This window comes from Meriones unguiculatus, chromosome 15, assembly GCF_030254825.1.
Source record: "Meriones unguiculatus strain TT.TT164.6M chromosome 15, Bangor_MerUng_6.1, whole genome shotgun sequence".
Taxonomy (NCBI): domain Eukaryota; kingdom Metazoa; phylum Chordata; class Mammalia; order Rodentia; family Muridae; genus Meriones; species Meriones unguiculatus.
The window spans coordinates 35,786,161-35,809,563 of NC_083362.1; the positions used below are offsets into that span (position 1 = coordinate 35,786,161).

Below are 23,403 nucleotides of genomic sequence, written 5' to 3' on the forward strand. Positions count from 1 at the left end.
CCTTTAAATGAGGTACTGTTTATTCGTTGTAGGTCTTAGTACCTGTGCTAACAGTGCTGTGTTCAGAAAGCTTTCTGTGCCCGTGAGTTCAAAACTGTTACCCACTTTCTCTTCTATCATATTCAGAGTATCTATTCTTATGCTGAGGTCCTTGATCCATTTGGAGTTGAGTTTTGTACAGGGTGTAAGTGTGGATCTGTTTTTTTTTTTTTTTTTTTGTCAAAAATCAAAGTGTCCGTGAGTGCGTAAACTTAATGTCCAGTTCTTCCATTTGGTTCCATTAATCAACGTGCATTTTTGTGCCAACAGAGGGCTGTTTTTATTACTCTAGCTCTGTAATACAAATTGAAAAGCAGGATGGTGATACCTCCAGCAGTTCTTTCTATTATTCAGGATTGTTTTAGCTATCCTGTCTGTTTGTTTTTAATGTGTATGCTTTCATATGAAGCTTAAGATTGATTTTTTTTTCAATTTTTGTGAAAAAAAATTGTTAGAATTTTGATGGGGATTGCATTAAATGTGTAGATTGTGTTTCATAAGATAGTTGTTTTAACAATATTAATCCCAGTTATCCTTGAGCATGGGAGAGCTTTCCATCTTCTGGTATTTTCTTCAATTTATTTCTTTCGTGTTTTAAAGTTTTATTACACATTTTTAAAAAGATTTATATATTATGTATACAGTGTTCTGCCTACAAATCAGAAAAGGGTACCAGATCTCATTATAGATGTGTTTGCTGGGAATTGAACCTAGGACCTCTGGAAAAGCAGCCAGTACTCTTAACCTCTGAGCCATCTCTCCAGCCTATTATACATGGTTTAACTTGTTTAGTTAGCCTAAGTTTTTCTGTTTGTTTGTTTTTATACTTTTCTGAAAGGTGTTGTTTCCTTGATTTCTTTCTCAACCTGTTTGTCACATGTATAAAGGAAGGCTACTGATTTTTGTGTGGTAATTATGTTTATGAGCTGTAGAAATTTCCCGAGTTATATCATCTACAAATAAATATCTCTGACTTCTCCCTTTCCTATTAGTATCCCCCTTGATCTCTTTCAGTTATCTAATTGATGAAGCTAAGATTTCAGAAACTGTGACTAGATATGGAGAGTGGACACCCTTAACCTTGTCTTGTTCCTGATTTTAGGGGAGATGCTTTACGTTTCTCCCCCTTTAGTTGATGTTTGGCTGTGGGCTTGATATAAATTGCATTTGTTATGTTGAAGTCTCTTCCGCATCCCTAGTTTCTCCAGGACTTTTATCATGATGGGATGTTAAGATTTTTGTCTAAGGTCATTTCTGCATCTAGTGAGATGATCATTTATTTATTTTTTTTCAGTCTGCTTATATGGTGGATTATATTTCCTGATTTTTGTATACTGAACCATCCCTGCATCTCTGGGATGAAGCCTACTTGATTATGGTGAATGATCTTTCTGATCTGTTCTTGGATTCAGTTTACAAGTATTTTTTTTCAGTATTTTTGCATCTATGTTCATAAGGAAAATTGGTTTCTAATTCTCCTTCTTTGTTGGATCTTTGTATGGTTTTGATTTTGGGACAATAATAACTTCGTAAAAACAATTAGGAAATTATATTTTAGTTTCCATTTTGCAGAATCTGTTTGACCTCGAGCCTTTTTTTTGAGTTGGAAAATTTTTAATTACTACTTCTTTGGGGGTTATAGGTCAGTTTTTTTCACTAATCTTATTTAACTTTGGTGTATCACATTTATCAGGAAATTCACCTATTTCGTTTAGACTTTCCAGTTCGTTGGAATATAGATTTTTTTAAACTTTGTCTTTCACTTTCCCTGTCATCTGTGGTGTTTCCTTTTCATCTCTAATATTATTAATTCTCCATGTGTCTTTTAGTTAATTTGCTAAGAGTTTGTTAGTCTTGTTAATTTTCTTAAAGAACTCTTTGTTTCATCGATTCTTTGTTTATTTCTTTTTTATTTATTTCATCCTCGAGTTTGTATATGACCCCCTGTTCTTCTAAAGCTTGTATGTTATTAATATGAAATGACTAGGAATGAAAAGCTTAGGAAATCAAACCAAAACCTCAAAGATATAACTCACCAACAGACTGTAGGACATGGAAAGGGAAATTTCAGGCATTGAAGAGAAGGTAGGAGTGTTTTTATAGTTAGCTGGCAGTGTGAACATGGGAGAATAGAATCTAGAAATGAGGCAAACTAAAGTTTCTATTGTGGTTGATCCTAGCTTTAATCTATGGTAGTCTTATGAGATACATGTTTTATATCAGTTTTCTTTTTTTTAATTGATTCACTTTAGATCCTGATTGTAGCCCCCTTCCTCATCTCCTTTTTTTTTCTTTTTTCTTTCTTTTTTTTTTAAAAAAGATTTATTTATTTATTTATTACTTATACAGTATTCTGCTTGCATGTGTGTCTGTAGGCCAGAAGAGGGCAACTAGATACCATTATATATGTTTGTGAGCCACCATATGGTTGCTGGGAATTGAACTCAGGACCTTTACAACAACAGCCAGTGCTCTTAACCTCTAAGCCATCTCTTCATCCCTTATTTCTTCTTATCATTATTATCATCATCATCATAATTTATTACAGTTTTTTCAATTTGTATCCTGGCTGTGGCCCCCTCCCTCTTCTCCCCCTATGCCCCTAGTCAGATATGGGAGCTCCTTCTCCCTTCCATCTGCCCTAGCCTATCAAGTCTCGTCAGGATTAGTTGTATTGTCTTCCTCTGTGGCCTCATCTCCTCTTGGTCCTACCCTCCCTCCCTCTTCTCCCTATCCTGTTACCCTAGTCCTGGGAAAGGAGGAGCCCTCCTCTACCAAATGATCCTAGCCAATCAAGACTCTTCAGGATTGCCTGCATCTTCTTCCTCTGTGGCCTGGCAAGGCTGCCCTGCCAGGGGTCAGGTAACAGAGTCCATGTCAGCAACAGCTCCCATACTGCTCCCCATACTGGGAAACCCACTTGGAGACTGAGCTGCTTATTGGCTACATCTGATCAAGGGTCCTAGGTCCCTCCATGCATGGTCCTTGGTTGGTAACTCAGTCTCTGCAGGCCCTCCTTAGGCCTAGATTTGTTGGCTCTTTTGGTCTTCTTGTAGAGTCCTGTCCCCTTCAGGTCCTTCTATCCCCCCAACTCTTTTATTAGACTCCCTGTGCTCTCCCCAAAGTTTGGATGTGAGTCTAAGCATCTGTTTCAATTCACTGGTGGGAGGAGTCTTTCAGAGGACATCTATGGTAGGCTCCATTCCTGATCCTCTCTTCAACCACTTCCAGTGTCTATTCTGTTTGCCCTTCTGAATGAGAATTAAGCATCCTCCTTAGGGTCCTCCTTGTTACTTAGCTTCTTTAGGTCTGTGGATTGTAGAATGATTATATGGCTAATATCTGCTTATAAATGAGTATATACCATGTGTGTCTTTCTTATATCTGTTGAGACTTCCTTTGTGTTTAAGTGTGTGGTCAGTTTTGGAGAAAGTTATATGAGCTTCTGAGAAGAAGGTAAATTCTTTTGTGTTTGGGTGAAATGTTCTGTAAATCCCCACTAGGTCCATTTGATTTATGACATTGTTTAACTTCATCATTTCTCTGCCTAGATTTTGTTTGGATGAACAGTGTGTTGGTGAGAGTAGGTTATTGAATTACCTACTATCACTAGTTTAGCGTCAATATGTGATTTTAGCTATAGTAGTGTTTTTTTTTTTTTTTTTATGAACTTAGATGCCCTTGTGTTTGGCAGATGAATGTTAAGAATTGTAATATATTTTTGGTGGATTTTTTCTTTGATGTGTATATATTGTTTTTCTCTATCTTTTGTGATTCATTTTAGTTTGAAGTCTGTCTTGTCAGATATTAAAATGGTTACCACTGCTTGTTTCTTAGATTTATTTTCTTGGAATATTTTTTTCATTCTTTTGCACTAAGATGATATCTATCCTTGATGGTTAGGTATGTATTGTGGTGTTGGAGAAAAAAAATATGTATATATATATATATATATAATGTTCTAATCCAATGTGTTAGTCTGGTCTATGTCTTTTTGTTGGGGAATTGAAACTGTTAACATTAATATGCATTGATGAGCAATGTATATTAATTCCTGTTGATTTGTTGTGGTGTTATTGACCTCCCTCCCATTGATTAACTGTTCTGGTGTATTTATTCCAAACTTTATTCACAGCAGCAGACAATTTATACCCCGAGGGTTACAAAGAGTCACATGAGTAAAGTATATAATTTACCCAAGTGTGTTCTTGGATTTAGTTAACCTTCTTCTCTTTAAACTGAAGTTTTCCTTCTAGCACTTTCTGTAGAGCTGGATTGTAGGCAGAAATTGCTTAAATTTGTTTTAATTATTGTGGAATGTTTTTCTTTGTCTTTCTATTGTGATTGATAGTTTTGCTTGGTATTGTAGACTGGACTGGGATTCTGCGGTAATAAAGAGTTTGCAGAACATTCATCCAGGATCTCTGGCTTTCGGAGTCTTTACTGAAAGGTCTTGTGTTAGTCTCATGGGTCTGCTTTATATCTGATTTGCCTCTTTTAATATCCTTTGTTTGTTCTGAACATTTATAGTTTTCATTATTATGCGCTGTGGAGTATTTCTTTTCTGTTACTGTCTATTTGGTCTTCTGTATGCCACTGTATCTTGATAGGCATTGCTTCCTTTAGAGCAGAAAAATTCTCTCCTGTGATTTTGTTAAGAATATTCTGTGCCTTTGACCTGTGTTTCTTCTTCCTCTATTCCAATTATTCATAGGTTTGATCTTTCTACAGTATCTCACATTTCCTTGATGTTTTTATGCCTGATTGGTTTTGTGTTTGTTTGTTTTGGTTTTTTTGACTTGACTTTTTTTTTTTTTGAGCTATCCATTTCTTCTGTGTTAAAACACAATCCACGAGTAGAATTTTGCTGCAGGAATTCTGAATGCTTGTGAGAAAACTCCAAGAAGACAAGAGTCTTGTGATCTCAGTTTCTTCACAAAATGGAATTGTTCTTGGAATGTACTTTTGTGCTCTCTTCCATTACAACTGGCTAGTGTTATTTGTTTATATGCCTCTATGGAAAAACATGTTTGCCATGTGTAGCTTGTCAGACATGTGCGTTTGTCATTATATACTTTACTCATATGACTCTTTGTAACCCTCAGGGTATGAATTCTCTGATGCTCTGAATAAAGTTGGCTATTGCATGAGATTTTAGTCTGCCTCATTTTTAGGTTTCATTCTTCCAGGTTCACATTGCCAACTAAGTAGGCAACACTTCTACCTTGTCTTCAGTGCCTGAAATTCCCCTTTCTATACCTTGCAATCTATTGATGAGGCATACCTCTGAGGTCTTTGTTTGATTTTCTAAGGTTTTTATTCCTAGTTTTATATCAGTTTGGGTTTTCTTTAATCATTCTATTTCTTTGCTAGGTTCTACTTTCATATTTTGGAGCGGTTTCATTATTTCATTCACCTGTCAGTTTGGTTTTCATTGAGCCATTCATTCCCACCCTCTTTAAGGTCCTGGAAGAATTCTTTGTGTTGTGCTTGGGGTCAGTTGTGTTACAACAGTGTTGCTGGCCTCTAGATGAGGCGTATTGTCTCAGCTGCTTATGTTTATGCTTTTGTACTAGGATCTAGGCATCTGGAGTCACTCTTGGTGAAGATAACTGGTCTTTGCTGTGGATTCTCTGTTTGTTCTTTCCCCCTCTTCATCTTAGCCAAGTGGGTTGGCTATGGGATCCTTGGTAGAGAATGGTTTTAAGGACCCGGGGGGAATCACAAAGGAATGGAGATGATCTAGAAGAAATGGTTGAATGTGTTGGCAGCAAAGAAGTTGAGAGACCCTAGATTCCACCATGAGCCAGATTCCTACGTAATACCCCTCAGTGTTTTATTTGAATCACCACATCTATTTTTTTTTTTATAGTACCTCATGAGAAACTGCTGATTGTATTGTGATTTCTCCCCTTTTCCATGAGGTAGAGCATGGTCTTCCTGGGTAGCCAAGGTTAAGCTTCAACTTTGCATATTCCTGGACATGCTAGTGCTGGGAGTCCAGGTATGAACTACCACACCTGGCTATTTGGATGTAGGTTTCTAAATTTCACCATAATAATTTGTGGTTTGTTTGTCTTATAGTGCCACAAATGAAAACTTTGATGCCGCTCTTGTTAGAAAATTATTCTGGCTGAAATTTTTTAACTTTTTTTTCTTCTAAAAATTTCTTAAATTCCATTTCCAGTAGAACATGATTTTAGTATTTTATTTTAAAGAAATGTTTCTTGGGGCTAAAGAGATGGCCCAGTGGTTAAGAGCATTGGCTGCTTTTCCAGAGGACTTTGGCCACGGTTCAATTCCCAGCACCTGCATGGTGTCTCAAAAGTATAATTGCAGGTCTAGGAGGCTCCCTTTTCTGACCTCCATGAGCATGGCACACACGTACACAGAAATGCATACAAGTGAAATAGCTGTACATAGGAAAAATTAAGTATTTAGAAAGGTTGTTTGTCTTAAAAAATGTTTCTCTTTGTAATGTGAAAGTTTACACCTTAACTCTTAAATATTTTCTTTCACTATTTATTTAATTTTATCTCCATTTGTTTTGATTTCCTCTTGGCACTTAATTTTGGGCTAGCATTTATGAGTCTAACATAACTTGGAATTCTTCCTACGTATTTATTTATATTGGGATTGTACCTAGGGCTTCACACTTATTAGGCCAAAAGCTGTATTATTGAACTATGTATTTAACTCTTTTCTTACTTATTGTGAGACAAGGTCTCATTAAGTTGCCCAAATTAACTTTGAACTCACTGTATAATGCACACAGGCCTTGAACTGGCCATCCCAGCCTTTTGAGCAGCTGAATACAGCCTTGTGTCACCAGGCCTGGAATGATTGCACTGCTCTTTTACATGATTTTTAGTCTTTTGTTGTCTGTTATTCATAGTAAGAAAAACATCTTACATAGCAACCTCCTTCATACAAATGTGGTGAAAACAAGAATCCCATGAAACAATATATGCCATTATGTGTGGTACACTCCACTTCCTACTCTAGCATATTTTCTCTTTGATACCTTATTAAAAACATGCTAGTTTCTATATACTCCATACATGGTTCTCAACCATGGGGAGCTTGTTTCCCCACTCCTTTCCAGGAGACAACAATATCTGGACACATTTGGTAAGGGTGATGCTGTACTCTATTGAGAAAAAGAGGATGTTGTTAAATGAATTATGCACAGACAACCACACACACACATACACACACACACACACACACCCCTCTCATCTGTGCCAAGATTGTGAAATCCTGTACTGTATTACTTTTGTTTTTTTTTTTAATTATAAAGAAAAGAGGTTTATACAGCTTATAGTTAAGGGAGTTACTGGGCCTAGCTCACTTTTTTTCTTTACTTTTTAAATATTTTTGAGATTATAATACAATTAAATAATTTCTCTTCCCTTTCCTCCCTCCACACCCTTTTCACATACCTCTCCTTGCTCTTGTTCAAATTCATAGCCGCCTTTTTCATTAATTGTTATTCACTCACACACACGCACACACACACACACACACACACACACACACACACATATTCCTAAGTGTAACCTACTGAGCATGTATTATATTACCTGATGTTTGTCTTCAGTGCTAACCATTTGGTATTGGGTAATTGGTGTGTTCTTCCATGGAGAAGACTATTTCTGTCTTTCAGCATTTCTTGGTTGCCTCTAGTTCTTTGTGTAGGGTTGAGGACTCTTGGGCCTTTAGAATATCTATAGTTGTTGTCTGTGTTTGTTTAGGCAGTCTAGTTGTTCAGAGTTCATGGGTGAAGCTTGTCACATTACTAGAGACAAGTTCTCAGAGCAAACTCCCTGATTCCCTGTGTCTTAAAGTCTTTCTGACCCTCCTCCAAAATCTTCCCCCTTAGCAGGAGTGCTTTTTAGATTATCCATTGTAACCTGACTCCACAACTCTTCATTTTGATTGGTTGTACTTTTCTGCAGTGGTCTTTTTCTGTTGCAAAGTCATGATTCCTTGATGACAAGTGAGTTCTACACTTATCTGTGTCTATTATTTAGGATATAATTAGAGATTATGGTGATTTGGTAAAATGGCAGTTATAGACTCTCCTCCAATATCTATGACTGTATTAGCCCTGGGTAGTTGGCTTGATTTCCAGTACCAGGCACACTTTTCCTCATTTTGAGTATGTCTTAAGTTCAATTAGAGAGCTTTTGGTTATTGCTAAGGTACTGCACCCTTAGGGTTATTGAGCCATGCTAGTTGTTACTGTGGTTCAGAGATGTGAGAGCTGGGTAGGACTGTTGGTTGCTTCCATCTTTTACAAGCTTTCCTGGTTCCTTCTGCTGCCATGAAAGTTAGTCCTCAGTAAGGAGGCATTTGGGTCAGTCTTATCAGCTCAGCTTTGGTGGGACTTCATGGTGGGTGACATTATAGTGGCTGAATACATACAGCTGGAAGAGGTGATACAAATCAGTGTGGGGAGGACCGATCTTGCTTTTTTGTAACTTGCTCTTGACAGAATAACCAAGGACTCACAAGAGCTTTAAATCCTGTGGAGAGCAATTCACCCAGCAAGACCTCCCTTTAGGCCCACCTCTAGCACTGCCACATTAAGGACCAAGCTTCCAACACATGAACTGTCAGGGGGTCGGGAGAGCAAGTCTTATCAAAATCATAGTATTCATCCCTGGCTTCTAATGTTCATGTCTGTCCCCCTGGTTAAAAATGGGATTGTTGTGTCTCTTGCAAAAATTGCCAGGCATAGTGGTGCATGTATTTATTCCCAACACTCAGAAAGCATAGGGAGGAGGATCTCTGAGTCCAAGGCCATTCTGGTCTACATAGCAACTTCCAGACCAGCCAGGACTAGAGAGAGACCCTATTTCAAAAAAGGAAAAAAAGAAATAGCATTCAACAGTATTATCTAAACCCACTTCAGCCATGACTGCAGTTCCTGACCATTTTGCCTAGCATCCCTGAGCCTCTGAATTTCATGATGGGCCTCCATAAATGTCCTATGGACTCCTTCCTGTTGTCATGAGTTATGGCACATGGATCCCTCCCTTGTGCTAAAGTCTTTAGGAGGCCAATTGCTCAACTGTACCCTCATTTTGTTCTCCTAAATACCTTAGCATTCCTTTCTCTTTCTCTGGACAAGCTGAAATTTCCAGGTTTTCCCTCTCAGTCTCTTTCTGATGTTAATTTGTTAGAAATTTCTTCTTCCAGAGAGACTGGTCCATAATTTTTAACTTTTACCTTTCCTAGCTCTAAATACAAACAGGGTATCTGAGTTCTTTACAGTGCTGTAACAAGAATATTTTTACTGCAGATTTCATGATTTCCTTTTTTTTTTATTGCTGAGTAGTATTACATTGTGTAAATGAACCACAATTTCTGTATCCATTCTTCCATTGAGGGACATCTGTGTTTTTCCAGATTCTGGCTATTACGAATAAAGTTGCAGCGAACATGGTTCAGCAAATGTCCTTGTTATATAACGTGAGCAGATTTTGGATATAAGCTGGATCTTGAGGAAGCACTATTCCTAATTTTCTGACAAAGCCCCAGATTGATTTCCAAAGTGGTTGTACAAGTTTACATTCCCGCCAGCAAAGGAGCATGCATGGAGAGGTCATAAAACTCCCCTCCCCCGCCCTGCACAGATATAGCCCATGGCAGCTCAGTCTCCAAGTGGGTTTCCTAGTAAGGGGAACAGGGGGCTGTCTCTGATTTGAACTCAGTGGCAGGCTCTTTGGTCACCTCCCCTGATGAGGGAGCTGTCTTACCAGTCTACAGAAGAAGATAATGCAGCCAGTTCTAAGAGACCTGATAGGCCAGGGTCAGAGGTAACGGGAGGAAAACATCCCCTATCAGGGAACTTGGGGAGGGCAATGGGAGAAGAAGGAAGAAGAATGGGATTGGAAGGGAAGGAGGGGCTATAGCTGGGATAAAAAGTAATAGATATTAGATAGATGGATAGATGGGGGAAAGAATATTATTACTGCATAAACACAGTGTATCACATTGTTTACAGAGCAGCAGCAAATGTATTGTTACTACATAAACAAAGCCAGGGCATTGTTATTGCAGTTGCTAGGCAGATTCTTGCCTTCTTTCTGTCTTGATACTCCTGCCATGCTTCCTCACCTGCTCTGTTGTCCCTAGAATCACATCCAGTGCTCTGTTTACAGTATTTTTAGGCTCCAGATTTACTCTCTGCTCATCCCCAGCTGCATAGCTCCTCTTGCCTGTTCAAGTATAGTTACAATAGGACTATCCAGCAATGCTAGTGTTCTCTATTCACTTGTTTTTGTTTGCTTGTTTGTTTGTTTCCAAAGAGGCTGGAGAAATGTCTCAGCAGTTAAGAGCACTTGTTGCTCTTGCCTAGGACCCAGATTTGATTTCCAGTGCCCACAAGGTGGCTCACAGCTGTCTGTAACTAGTTTCAGGAGATCCGACCCCCTCAGACCCCGTCTTCTGACCTCGACACTAGGCACACGTGGTATGCTTACATACACACAAACCAAACACTTAGTGCACATAAAATAAATACATCTAAAGTTAAACAAACAAAACAAAAACCCTGAGTCTGGGCAGCTTAAATGACATTAATTCAGTTCCCAGTTTGGGAGATTCAGCAATATGATACAATCATGAACTGGTTTGGTTTTGGTGAGGAACTCATTTCATGATATCAAAGTGAGGGAAGCAAGAGGAGACTTCAAGTGGTGAGCAGAAGTCTAAGCTGATTATCACTGACTGCTATTCTTTAGACTCCGTTATACCGGGTTTTAGGGCTGCATGTTTAGTTGAGTCAAGTGAGAATAAGGTAGGCCATATAAAATAAAAACACACACATGCTTCTGTGGAGCCAGTGCAGTCTCCATTAGAATATCATTGACATTGCTCAGAAAACTAGAAAAAAATCCTAAAATTAATATGAATGTACAAAAGACCCTGAATGGCCAAATCAATCTTGAGTTAAAAACAAAAACCAATGTTGGAGTTGTCATAATATCTGATCTCAAATTATCCTGTAGAGCTGCAGGAAGAGAAGCAGTACTGTCACAAAAGCAAATAGGTAACACAGTGTTTTTTTGTTGTTGTTTTTTTTTTTTGTTTTGTTTTTTGCCTCACTATGTAGTCTAGGCTGGCCTTGAACTTGCCATAGTCCTCATTCAGCTTCCTTGTTTGGAAGGCAGGTATGTTTTACCATGCCTGATTAATTACTCTTTTCTGAATGCTTACTTTTGAAGATAAGGTAACTTAAACTAGATAATTAGATGCTGTTTTAGGTAAAAAAAAAAAAAAAAAAAAGTTACTGGCATAGTTAGGTTTATTACATATGCTGTATAGTCTTATATCACGTCTATATTGTACTTTCAATGCAGACTAAGCAGCATCTCCAGATGCTCTGATTATGAGCAGATTTTTAAAGATTGCATTCTAGTGAACCTGTCTTTCTCTATAGCATTAAAAATAAAATCATTCTTGTTTAATCAGTGGATCATGAGTAGAAGAGTCTAGTAGGGCATTAGAGTAGTTTACAGAGATGACCCTTCTTTGTACCTCTGGACTCGGAGGAGGATTAGTTTTAATGATAGAAAGAGTTAATTACTGATTGCGTGCGAATTTAGAGAGTTGCAGTTTCTTCCACATCTAAAATGTTTTCCTCTTATTTACCAACAGGTACAACTGTCACTGTTCTAAAGTTGTTTAAGAATCTGCCTGTAAGAAAGCAATTTTACTCAACAGCTAAAAAGTGTAAGGATGAGCTAAGAAACGTACAGGATCTTCTCATAAGCTATGGTGTTCTTAAACCTGACTTAAGGATTATCTTTGTACATAATAAGGTGAGTATTATTAGATTTTGTAAGAACTTTTTATAGCAATATAATGAAGAGATAGTATATCCTGTGTAAATCAATTTGATGCATTCCATGGATTGGACATTTGCTGTATTCTGCAACCCTTCATTTGTAGAAAATCTAACTCCAATGTGATGATAGTAGGAAACTTGGCCTGTGCAGGTGATTAGGTCACGAGGGGAAAGCCCTCATAGATTGGCCTTGTAAAAGAAACCAAGAGAGAACCTCTTTTGTCTCTGTCACCCGAGGACAGGGAGAAGGAAGCAAGAATTGGCTTCTATGAGAAGCCAAATCTGTTAGTACTTTGACCTCAGCTTTCCCAACTCTCATAACATTGAAAAATAATTTTTTGCTTACGGTTTGTGGCTTTTTTTTTTTAACCAACTCAAAGACTTATATAGCTTTTTTTTTCCATAAAAAAAAATTTGGAAAAAAAAATTTGGTTGACGTCCTCTCAGTTTTATCTTTAGTATATAAAGAACACTGAAAAACTATGGAAAATTTACTAAAGCTTTACACTTTGTAATTCCTGCCATCAGTAATTCCCATCAACTATCTTTTTTCACATTTATTTATTTGTTTATTTATTTAATGATTCACTTTACAGCCTGATTCTAGCCCCCTCCTTGCTCTCCTCCTAGTCCCACCCTCACACACCTCCTTCCCCTGTTTTTCTCCTTTCCTTCTCAGAGAAGGGGAAACCCCCAAGGAGTACCATCTTATCCTGGCACCTCAAGTTGAAGCAGAACTAAGTGTGCATCCTCGCCTACTGAAGCCTGCCAAGGCAGCCCAGCTAGGGAAAAGGGATCCAAAGGCAGGCAACAGTCTCATTGTTAGGGAACAGATGCAGAGACCCATAGCCAAACAGTAGGCCAACCTCAGGGAGTTTTGTGGAAGGAAAGAGTAAGAGAGTTGGAGAGGTCAAGGACACCACAAAAAAAACCTACAGTGTAAACCTTCCTGGGCCCATGGGGGCTCACAGAAACTGAACCACCAACCGAAGAGCTACAGGGGCTGGACCTAGGACCCCTCCACATATGTAGCGGATGTGCAGCATGGCCATCGTTTCCCCCCCACCCCATAGACTTGTATCCCGGAACAGTTCTGGAGTGCTTCCCTTAGGTAGGGGCTGTGTAAGATGGGTGGTGTTTCTCCCCGTTTGAGACTTCACCATTTAGCAACATCTCTAGACTTCCAAAGTTGCTAAAGATTTCTAAAGGCCACTCTGATCATTTCCTTCTGTTTTTTCAAAGCAGGACTGATTAAGTAAAGGTATTTGTCTTGTGTAATGAATCTTGGAGGAAAGAAAGGCTTGTATCCTTTCTGGACATTCATTTTTCCTGCATTCCACATAAGCACGTTGAAACAGTAAGTGAAAAGAGCAGATTCACACAGCAGTAGATGGGCAATGGGGATTAACATTTAACGAAGATCTGCATGACATCAGGATCTCTGTTTGCCAGATGCTTCAGTCCCCCATTGTCCTCACAGGACATGCAGATTAACTGGCAATGTACCAGTTTGCAGGTGCCCTCCGAACTGAGCGCAGACAAGTTTAATGTGTTGCCTAGAGTTTCACAGCTAGTAAAGTGCTGAGATGGGGCTAGAAGTGTGGCATGCCGTGAGTACAGCTTTTTCACACAACACTGTGTTCTCTCCCCATTTTACACTTGTAATTCCTCTCCATGCTTTAGAATCCTTGTAGTAGCTGAAATATGCAGTATTACCTGTATTTATATGAGGAACTTAAAGCTCAGAATGATAAAGGAATTCTTTCATATGTTTTAGTGAGTGACCTGTGCTCAACCATACCCTTAACAAATTATTTTTATTATAATATTTTAGAATTATAACACATTATAATATAATTATAATTTTATTATTTCCTGCTTCCCTTTCCTCCCTCCAAGTCTTTCTTTACAGTCCTCCTTTCTGTTTTTCTAGTGCTTCGCCGCCTTTTTCATTAATTGTTACATATATGTATACATATATATTCCTATATACATTTGCTTCAGTCTTACTTTAATTTTTGCTAACTTGTCAGAAGAATCTTTTTCTTCATGCCATGTAAAATGTTTGTGGTCAAAATCTTTATTCATCTTAAAAAGAAAAAATGACAAGTCAGCCACCTGTTCCTGCTGGCAAAGAGCTCGACCAGATGACGCCGTGAGACCCTTCCAGCTCTGCTGTGCTGAGGCTCCTCAGGTCATTGATGGACGGAGGTTCATCGTGCTAAAATAACCTGTGACCTCTGGAACCAGAGGACATTTATAGTAATTAGAAGTTAAATGTCTCCAGGTTAAGAAAAAGCCAAGGTCAAAAGAAACATAATCAGGAAGGGAAGGCTGATTATAAAGTTAACATATGAAGAGAAACAAGAATTTCACATTCATAAAAAAAACATAAATATAACTAAAGATAATAACTTAAAAAAAAATAAAGGAGGGATAACAGGGCGGTGAAAGTGAGCATAATTAAAGAACTTGATATTTTGAAGAGTTCTTGAACATTTAGAATTGGGTATATGTCTTCTAAGTTTTTAGGCTTATGTAATTTTCTTATCTTGTGTTGGATTATCAGGCTAGACATTTTCTTCTGAGAATGGAAAGAAGTATTTTTGTAATATGTTATATTTTGTTATTGGGGGGAGACATCATCTGAACTTACTTGAAGCAAATTCAACTCCCTCTGTGGCCTTCATTCATTTCAGGGGCAGTTCAGATCCTAGCACGTGTGTTGAGAATATTCTAACATGAGCACAGTGGGTAATTACTGCAATTCTAATAATAAAACCGGTAGCTATTTGACCACGATCATGGACTGAGTGAGTAGGATAAGCTCTCTACCTATAGACTTGTTCCCATCAGCGCACACTAACTCTACTCCTTTCTTAAAATATTATTATGCTTGAAAAAATGTTAAAATGCAATGTTAAGGTTTCCACATGGTACTGCCATGCTAACTCAGTCTATACACGGAGCCTGCTCTGCCCTCTGCAGTTATTTTAAACATGCTTACTTTCATCACTGTATTTCTGTGAAGACTTTTTGTCTTTGTCTAAACTTGAAGTATAATAATACTGATATATTTACTTTTTCTGCATTAGAAGCAAACAATCATATTGCATATAATATGAGAAGTACTCTTGCTATTTTGATAACTTGGATTAGCTGGTGTTCCTTCTTTTTATGAAGGTTGAACCTGCCAAGACATTCTTTGAATACTGATAATGTTGATGTTCTTGCCAGTATGGTTATGTTAGAAAGAAGTATTTTTCTTCTTTCATCACCACGTTCCTTGAAAGCATATTGAATAATGAGATAGCCAAAGTGGATTTAGTGAGTTTATTTAAAGTAAACATTATTTGGAGAATTGCTAGAGCCCTTTCTGAGACGAGCAGTACAGTTTTAGTTTCAGGTATAAGGACAACCTCCCTGTGCCGTCCTGATCTATGCATCTTTCTTATACATTAGTAAAAAGGCCTTTTTGGTCTGATAACATTGTAACTGCTGATTATTATATAACAATTGTAATTATATAACAAAAATAATTCTGTAGATGGCTAGTTTAGAATGTGTTATATTCCTGATTTCTGATGAGGGGTACTTCCACTTCATAATTGCTGATTTGCTTTCTTTTTTTCCCTGTTTTTTTTTTTTTTTTATTTTTTTATTCTCTCATGCAATATATTTACTGATTTCCCCCCACCTCTTTTGTTTTGTTTTGTTTGTCTTTTCCTCAATTTCTTTAGGGGGTGTATTCACTTCTTTAAGGACTTTACCCATCCTCATAAAGTTGGTTTTAAGGAACTTTTCTTGTGCTTCAGCTGTGGTAGAATTTTCAGGGCTTGGTGTAGTAGGAAAGCTGGGCTTGGTGGTGACATTGCCCTGGCTGTTAGTGACTGTGTTCTATGCTGGCATTTAGCCATCTGGGTTGTGGTGATTATATGTCTAGGTGTCTATTTCTGGGGTTGTTTTTGTTGGATGGTCATTTTGTTCCTTGGTTTCTGTTTCCTCTCTGTCTTCTGGCTTTTGTGGCCTGTGGTTGAGTATTGATTCTCCACCGAATTGGGGCTTGACTTCTGGTGGCTGCTGTGGTCCCTGTTGTGCAGAGATCTCCACCCAGGTTGGGGCCGGAGTTCTGGTGGCCTGTGGTTTGCTGGGGCAGGGAGGGTTCATTTGCCTGAGGGAACCCAAAGACTGGAGAAGGTCCTGGAGCAGGCAGTCTGCCTACCTAGTGAATGTTTTTTTAAAAAATACATTTATATCTTTAAATTTTGTATTGAACTGCATTTTTGTTTAATTTTTACATTTCTGGTGATGGAACCCAGGGCCTCTGTGTGTGCGTGTACGTGTGTATGTGTCAGGTACTCTACCACTGAACTACATTCCCGGCCCTGAATTTGACTTTATTTGAAACCCATGCATGCTGCAACAGCTGAATGATTTGAATGATACAAGGTTGTAGCTGTTACAAAGGAGATTGACAGGCCTTAAAGCATAGTACCTTCCCTTCTACTCTCACCTGTGTGCCTCGTGATAAGTCATACTCAGAGTGTATATCCGTGATGTTCATTCTGTAATCCTTGTCCATTTTGTCCTTTATACTGTTTAGCCTTTCACTCTTTCTCCAAATAGCCTAGCTTTGTTTCCACTGAGCCATGGGAGGGTTTTGCTGCAGCTGCCCCCTCTTTCCTCCCCCATTTCAGCCAGAGTTGTAAAGCAGTATACGCTGAGATCACAACTCAGAATCCAGGAGTAAGAGACACTTCAATAGCTGGGAAGGGTAAGGAGCACTGGGATGATTATCCAACATTATCTTTCCATTCTGTGTAAGTAGAGAGTAAGAACAGGCGATTTCCTGTAGGATATACAGATAGGCTTTAGAGTCAGACTTGGAGTTATAACGGCCAGCAGGTGAGCATTTAGCAAGTGCATTGGTTGGGTTGCAGCTGGTACTCAGATGTATGCTTTATGCTGGTGTACGAGGATAGAACTTACCCCTGTTCAGAAGTTCTTCCCTGCTCTGAAGAGGTAAAGCAGCTCAGCTATTATGAAGTATTGTGGAGTCACACTCTGATTTGATTCAAGCCCGTAAGAATTACTGAGAATAAATTTTAAGCCTTTTTCCCACTAGGAACTTATTTCTGTGCTAAACATCAGATGGTAAGGTAAAAGAGGCACAATCTTTGAAAAAAAAAAAGTCCCTGTAAATAGGAGACTTTATCTGGTGTCAGTTGAGAGTTCTCTAATGGCCTTCAGTGGTTCAGTCAGATAAAAGGCCAGAGCTGCCAGGTGTGAAACTGCCTCTCTGGATCTTCACTACCAGATATCAGTAATGAGGCTTTGCTTAGGACTGACCACATCTCAATTTGCAGGTGGCAAATGACACTTCTAGAACTGTACAATTGGGTTATACCACTGCCGCCTTTCCCCTGAAGCCAGCCTTGAATGAGTCACTGCTTTGGAGCCACCAAGACCAAGTTCATCGTGACTCTGTTCATGCCTCTGTGTCAGACAGTACAGAAGATGGGGTTTCCACAGTCATCCCAGCCCATACTGGACCCTTCTTTGTATACCAGCCTTGCCTTTTCTAGCTCTTTCACATTTCCCTTTCTGAAATGCCTTCTTTCGTGGCCAACAGTAAGTAAAATTTCTGTGCCCTTTGCCTGTCTTTTGTCACCATTTGCTGTAACTGGAATCCACTTCTCCTTCAGGACTTTTCATTCTTTTCAGACCTTTCTATTGGTGCCTGATTTATTTCATCTATTCTTCAAATCATTATGTTTCATTGCTACTTCCATAATGTTCTTGTAGGTACAGGATCTTATCTTGTAACCCAGACTGGGATTCTAATTTCTTATCTCCCTTCAGACCACTTTTTTTCCTTCCTGTTGTTTAACCAATTTCATGTTCTATCAACTATATGGTGTACCATTATCATCCTACCCTTGGGCCCTGTTTGTCTTCTGCTACTTTCCCAGTTAAATATACATGTTTGATTAACTAGATATGTTTAAAACCATGTGTTTGTCATCTCAGAGCCCAAATAGTACAGCAAAAGATGGTGGAAGAGAACATGTACCCATGCTGTCTAGTACCACCTTAGGTTCATAACAACTGATCTTTTTCTAACTTTAGTTACTGTGTGTTTTGTATAGGTCAGAGACAACTTGGAAAAATCAGTTTTTTCCTACCATATGAATACTCAGGATTGAACTCAGGTCCTTGGAGTTGGTGGCAAACACCTTTACCCACTGAGCTATCTCAGAGGCCCATGATCCTAATCTCATACTACAACTTTCGCCCTTGCTCGCTTAGAAGAGCACCTGTGCTTCTGACAAACTTTATTATGCTTTAAGGATCGGGTAGGGATCTTCCTTTACCGTTCCATATCCTTTCTCCTCAAATATCCAGTATTTAACCCCCATCACCATTCTCATCTGATGATCTTGCTTTGTAATGAGAAAACTGAGGACTTGAGCAGGTCCCTGCTGTCTGCAGTGATGCCTGCCCAGGGATCCTTTCTTTCTGTGCCCCTACCTGTGTTCTCTGTGTTCTTTGAAAAGGCCAAGATATTACTAGATAATCTTTGGCTTTTGCAGGGAACATTGTTAACCCAAATGGAAAAGTTTCATTTAAACAATCAATCTCTTTCCTACATACATCCCTCTTTTCCTTTTTTTTTTTTTTGGTAGCATTTGCTGTCACTATCAGTTGTTTTGTTGATCTTTGCCATTCTGACTTTGGTAAGATAAAATCTCAATGGTATTTTGATTTGTATTATCTTAATTGTTAGGGACAATGAACATTTTTGAGATATTTCTTAGCTATTTTTACTTCTTTTTAGGATTCTGTTCAGATCCCCCACCCTTTTTTTTTCTTCACTTAATTGATTATTTCTTTAGATGTGAGAAGTTTTTTACTTTTATGAGGTCACACTTTGTCACCTCACGGCCTCAATTCTAGGTAAATGGGATCATATTCAGATAGTCCATTTCCTATAACTATATCATGTAGACTGTTACTTATATAGCAGACTTCATATTTATATAGCAGGCTTCATATTTATACCTTTGATCCATGTAAAGTTAATTTTTTTACAGAGTGATAGATACACATTGAATTCTTAAAGAAGCTTTTTAATTTCATATAATACCAGAAATAATACTTTTTAATTTTTATTAATTACACTTTATTCACTTTGTATAGCCCCATAAACCCCTTCCTTCCCCCCCCCCCATTCCCACCTTCCTTCCTCCTTCTCCACAAATGCCTTTCCCCAATTCTGCTGATAGGGGAGGTCTTCCTCTCCTTCCTTCTGATCCTAGTCTATCAGGTCTCATCAGGAGTGACTGCATTGTCTTCCTCTGTAGCCTGATAAGGCTGCTCCCCCATCAGGGTGAGGTGATCAAAGAGCAGGCCAATCACTACATTTTAGAGACAGTCCCTGTCTCCATTACTATGGAACCCACTTGGACACAACTGCCATGGGCTACATCTGTGCAGGGGTTCTAGGTTATCTCCATGATGGTGTTGGCTGGAGTATGAGTCTCAGGAAAGACCCCTGTGCTCAGATTTTTTGGTTTTGTTGCTCTCCTTGTGGAGCTCCTGTCCTCTCCAGATCTTATTATTTCCCACTTCTTTCATAAGATTCCATGCACTCTGCCTAATAGTTGGCCATAAGTCTCAGCATCTGCTTTGATAGTCTGCAGGGCAGAGCCTTTCAGAGGCCCTCTGTGGCAGGCTCCTAACTTATTCCCTGTTTTCTCCTTCTGATGTCCATCCTCTTTGCCTTTCAGGATGGGGATTGAGCATTTTAGCCAGTCTTCCCTCTTGATTAGTTTCTTTAGGTGTACAGATTTTAGTAGGTTTATCCTATATTATATGTCTATATGAATGACTATATACTGTGTGTGTCTTTCTGCTTCTGGGATAGCTCACTCAGGATGATGTCTTCCAGTTCCCACCATTTACCTGCAAATTTCATGATTTCCTTGATTTTTATTGCTAAGTAATATTCCATTGTATAGATATACCACAATTTCTGTATCCACTTTTCAGTTGTGGGGCATCTGGGTTGTTTCCAGCTTCTGGCTATTACAAATAAAGCTGCTACAAACATGGTTGAGCAAATGTCCTTATTGTGTACTTGAGCCTCTTTTGGATATATGTCAAGGAGTGCTATAGCTGGATCTTGAGGTAGCACTATTCCTAATTTTCTGAGAAAGCGCCAGATTGATTTACAAAGTGGTTTACAAGTTTACATTCCCACCAGTAATAGAGGAGGGTTCCCCATTCTCCACAACCTCTCCAGCATGTGTTGTCACTTGAGTTTTTGATCTTAGCCATTCTGATGGGTGTAAGGTGAAATCTCAGGGTTGTTTGAATTTGCATTTCCCTGATGGCTAATGATGTTGAACATTTGTTTAAGTGTTTCTCTGCCATTTAGTATTCCTATATTGAGAATTCTGTTTAGGTCTGTTCCCCATTTTTTTAATTGGATTGCTTGATTTGTTGCTTTTCAACTTCTTTAGTTCTTTATATATACTGGATATTAGCCTTCTGTCAGATAGAGGGTTGGTGAAGATTCTTTCCCAATCTTTAGGCATTCATTTTGTTTTGATGACAATGTCCTTTGCTTTATAGAAGCTTTTCAGTTTCATGAGGTCCCACTTACTGATTGTTGCTCTTAGAGCCTGTGCTGTTGGTGTTCTGTTCAGGAAGTTGTCTCCTGTGCCAATGAGTTCAAGGCTCTTCCCCACTTTTTCTTCTAAGTGATTTAATGTGTCTGGTTTTATTTTGAGGTCTTTGATCCACTTGGACTTTAGTTTTGTGCAAGGTGATAAATATGGATCTATTTGCATTTTTCTACCTGTAGACATCCAGTTAGACCAGCACCATTTATTGAAGATGCTATCTTTTTTCCGTTGTATGGTTTTGGCATCTTTATAAAAAATCAGGTGTAAGTGTGTGGGTTTATTTCTGGGTCTTCTATTCAGTTCCATTGATCCACCATTCTGTTTCTATGCCAGTACCATGCAGTTTTTATTACTGTTGTTCTATAATACAGCTTGAGATCAGGGATGGAGATACCTCCAGAAGATCTTTTATTGTAGAGGATTGTTTTAGCAATTCTGGGATTCTTTTCTCGTTATTCCATATGAATCTGATATTTTCTTTCTTTCAAGTTCTGTAAAGAATTGTGTTGGTAATTTGATGGAAATTGCATTGAATCTGTAGATTGCTTTTAGTAAGATGGCCATTTTTACTATGTTAATCCTGCCAAGCCATAAGCATGGTAGATCTTTCCATCTTCTCATATCTTCTTCTAATTCTTTCTTCAGAGACTTGAAATTTTTTTCATACAAGTCTTTGACTTGCTTGGTTAGGGTCACACCAAGGTACTTTTATGTCTTTTGTGGCTATTGTGAAAGGTGTGTTTCTCTAATTTCTTTCTCAGCCCTTTTGTATTTTGTATATAGGAGGGCTACTGAGTTAATTTTTTATCCAGCCACTTTGCTAAAGGTGTTTATCAGCTGTAGGAGTTCCCTGGTAGAATTTTTGGGGTCACTCATATATACTATCATATCATCTACAAACAGTGATACTTTGACTTCTTCTTTTCCAATTTCTATTCCTTGATCTCCTTCAATTGTCTTATTGCTCTAACAAGGACTTCCAGAACTATGTTGAAGAGATATGGAGAGAGTGGGCAGCCTTGCCTTGTCCCTGATTTCAGTGGGATTGCTTTAAGTTTCTCTCCGTTCAGTTTGATGTTGGCTATAGGCTTGCTGTATATTGCCTTTACTATGTTTAGATATATGCCTTGTATCCCTCATCTCTCCAATACTTTAAACATGAGTGGATGTTGGATTTTGTCAAATGCTTCGGCATCTAAGGAGATTATCATTTAGTTATTTTCTTGCAGTTTGTTAATATGGTGAATCACATTGATGGATTTCCGCATATTGACCCACCCCTGTAAACCTGGGATGAAGCCTACTTGGTCATAGTGGATAATATCTTTGATGAGTTCTTGTATTTGTTTTGCAAGTATTTTGTTGAGTATTTTTACATCAATGTTCATAAGGGAGATTAGCCTGAAATTCTCTTTCTTTGTTGGGTCTTTGAGGTTTAGGTACCAAGGTGACTGTGGCTTCATAGAATGAGTTTGGTAGTGTTCCTTCTGTTTCTATTTTGTGGAATAGTTTGAAGAGAACTGGAGTTAGCTCTTCTTTGAAGGTCTGGTAGAATTCTGCACTGAAACCATCTGGTCCTGGGCTTTTTTTGGATGGGAGACTTTTGGTGACCACTTTTATTTCCTTAGGGGGTATAGGACTATTTAATTGATTTACCTGGTCTTGCTTCAGCTTTGGTAAGTGGACTCGATCAAGAGAACTGTCCATTTCATTTAGATTTTCAAATTTTGTTGCATACATACTTTTGAAGTAAGTCCTAATGATTGTTTGGATTTCCTCAGTGTCTGTAGTTATGTCCCTCCTTTTATTTCTGATTTTGTTGATTTGGATGGTGTCTCTCTGCCTTTTAGTTAGTTTGGCTAAGGGTTTGTCTATCTTGTTGATTTTCTTAAAGAACCAGCTCTTGGTTTCATTGATTCTTTGAATTGTTTTATTTGTTTCTAATTGATTGATTTGAGCCCTGAGTTTGATTATTTCCAGCCGTCTGCTCCTTTTTGGTGTGTCTGCTTCTTTTTTCCTAGGGCTTTTAGGTGAGCCTTTAAGTTGCATGAATGAGATGTCTTGAATTTCTTCTTGAAGACACTTAGTGATATAAACTTTCCTCTTAGCACTGCTTTCATTGTGTCCCACAAGTTTGGGTATGTTGTGCCTTCATTTTCATTGAATTCTAGGAAGACTTTAATTTTTTTTCTTTATTTCTTCCCTGACCCAGCTGTCATTTAGTAGCAAGTTGTTCAGTTTCCATGTGTGTGTAGACTTTTTGCTATTTCTGTTGTTGCTGAGGTCCAGCTTTATTCCATGGTGATGAGATAGGATACAAGGGATTATTTCAGTCTTCTTGTATCTGTTGAGGCTTGCTTTGTTTCTAACCATATGGTCTATTTTGGAGAAGGTTCCATGAGGTACTGAGAAGAAGGTAAATTCTTTTGTGTTTGGGTGTAAGTTTCTGTAAATGTCTGTCAGGTCCATTTCATTCATGACCTCTGTTAGAGACATTGTTTCTATAATTTCTGTTTCGTTGACCTGTCCTTTGTTGAGAGTAGGGTGTTGAAGTCTCCCACTATTAATGTGTGGGGATCTATGTGTGTTTTAAGTTTTATCAATGTTTCTTTTACAAATGTGGGTACCCTTGTATTTGGGGCATAGATGTTCAGGATTGTGATGTCTTCCTGGTGGAATTTTCCCTTGATGAGTATGAAGTGTCCTTCCCCATCTCTTTTGATTAATTTTGGTTGAAAGTGTATTTTATCAGATATTAGAATGGCTACTCCTGCTTGCTTCTTGGGTCCATTTGCTTGAAAAGCCGTCTTCCATCCC

General features: G+C 38.4%; 1 protein-coding gene across 3 annotated transcripts in view; it reads left to right on the forward strand.

Moving 5' to 3' along the window:
* Pms1 (PMS1 homolog 1, mismatch repair system component) overlaps window positions 1-23,403 on the forward strand; it is a 103,929-nt gene that overhangs the window by 31,698 nt on the left and 48,828 nt on the right. For 2 of the 3 annotated variants that reach the window (XM_021644118.2, XM_060368334.1), the window contains one exon: window positions 11,707-11,870. The exons of the other annotated variant lie outside the window; for it this stretch is intronic. In XM_021644118.2, coding sequence (XP_021499793.2) covers window positions 11,707-11,870 — 164 coding nt within the window. The remainder of the gene's footprint in view (window positions 1-11,706; window positions 11,871-23,403) is intronic. 3 annotated transcript variants of the gene reach the window in all.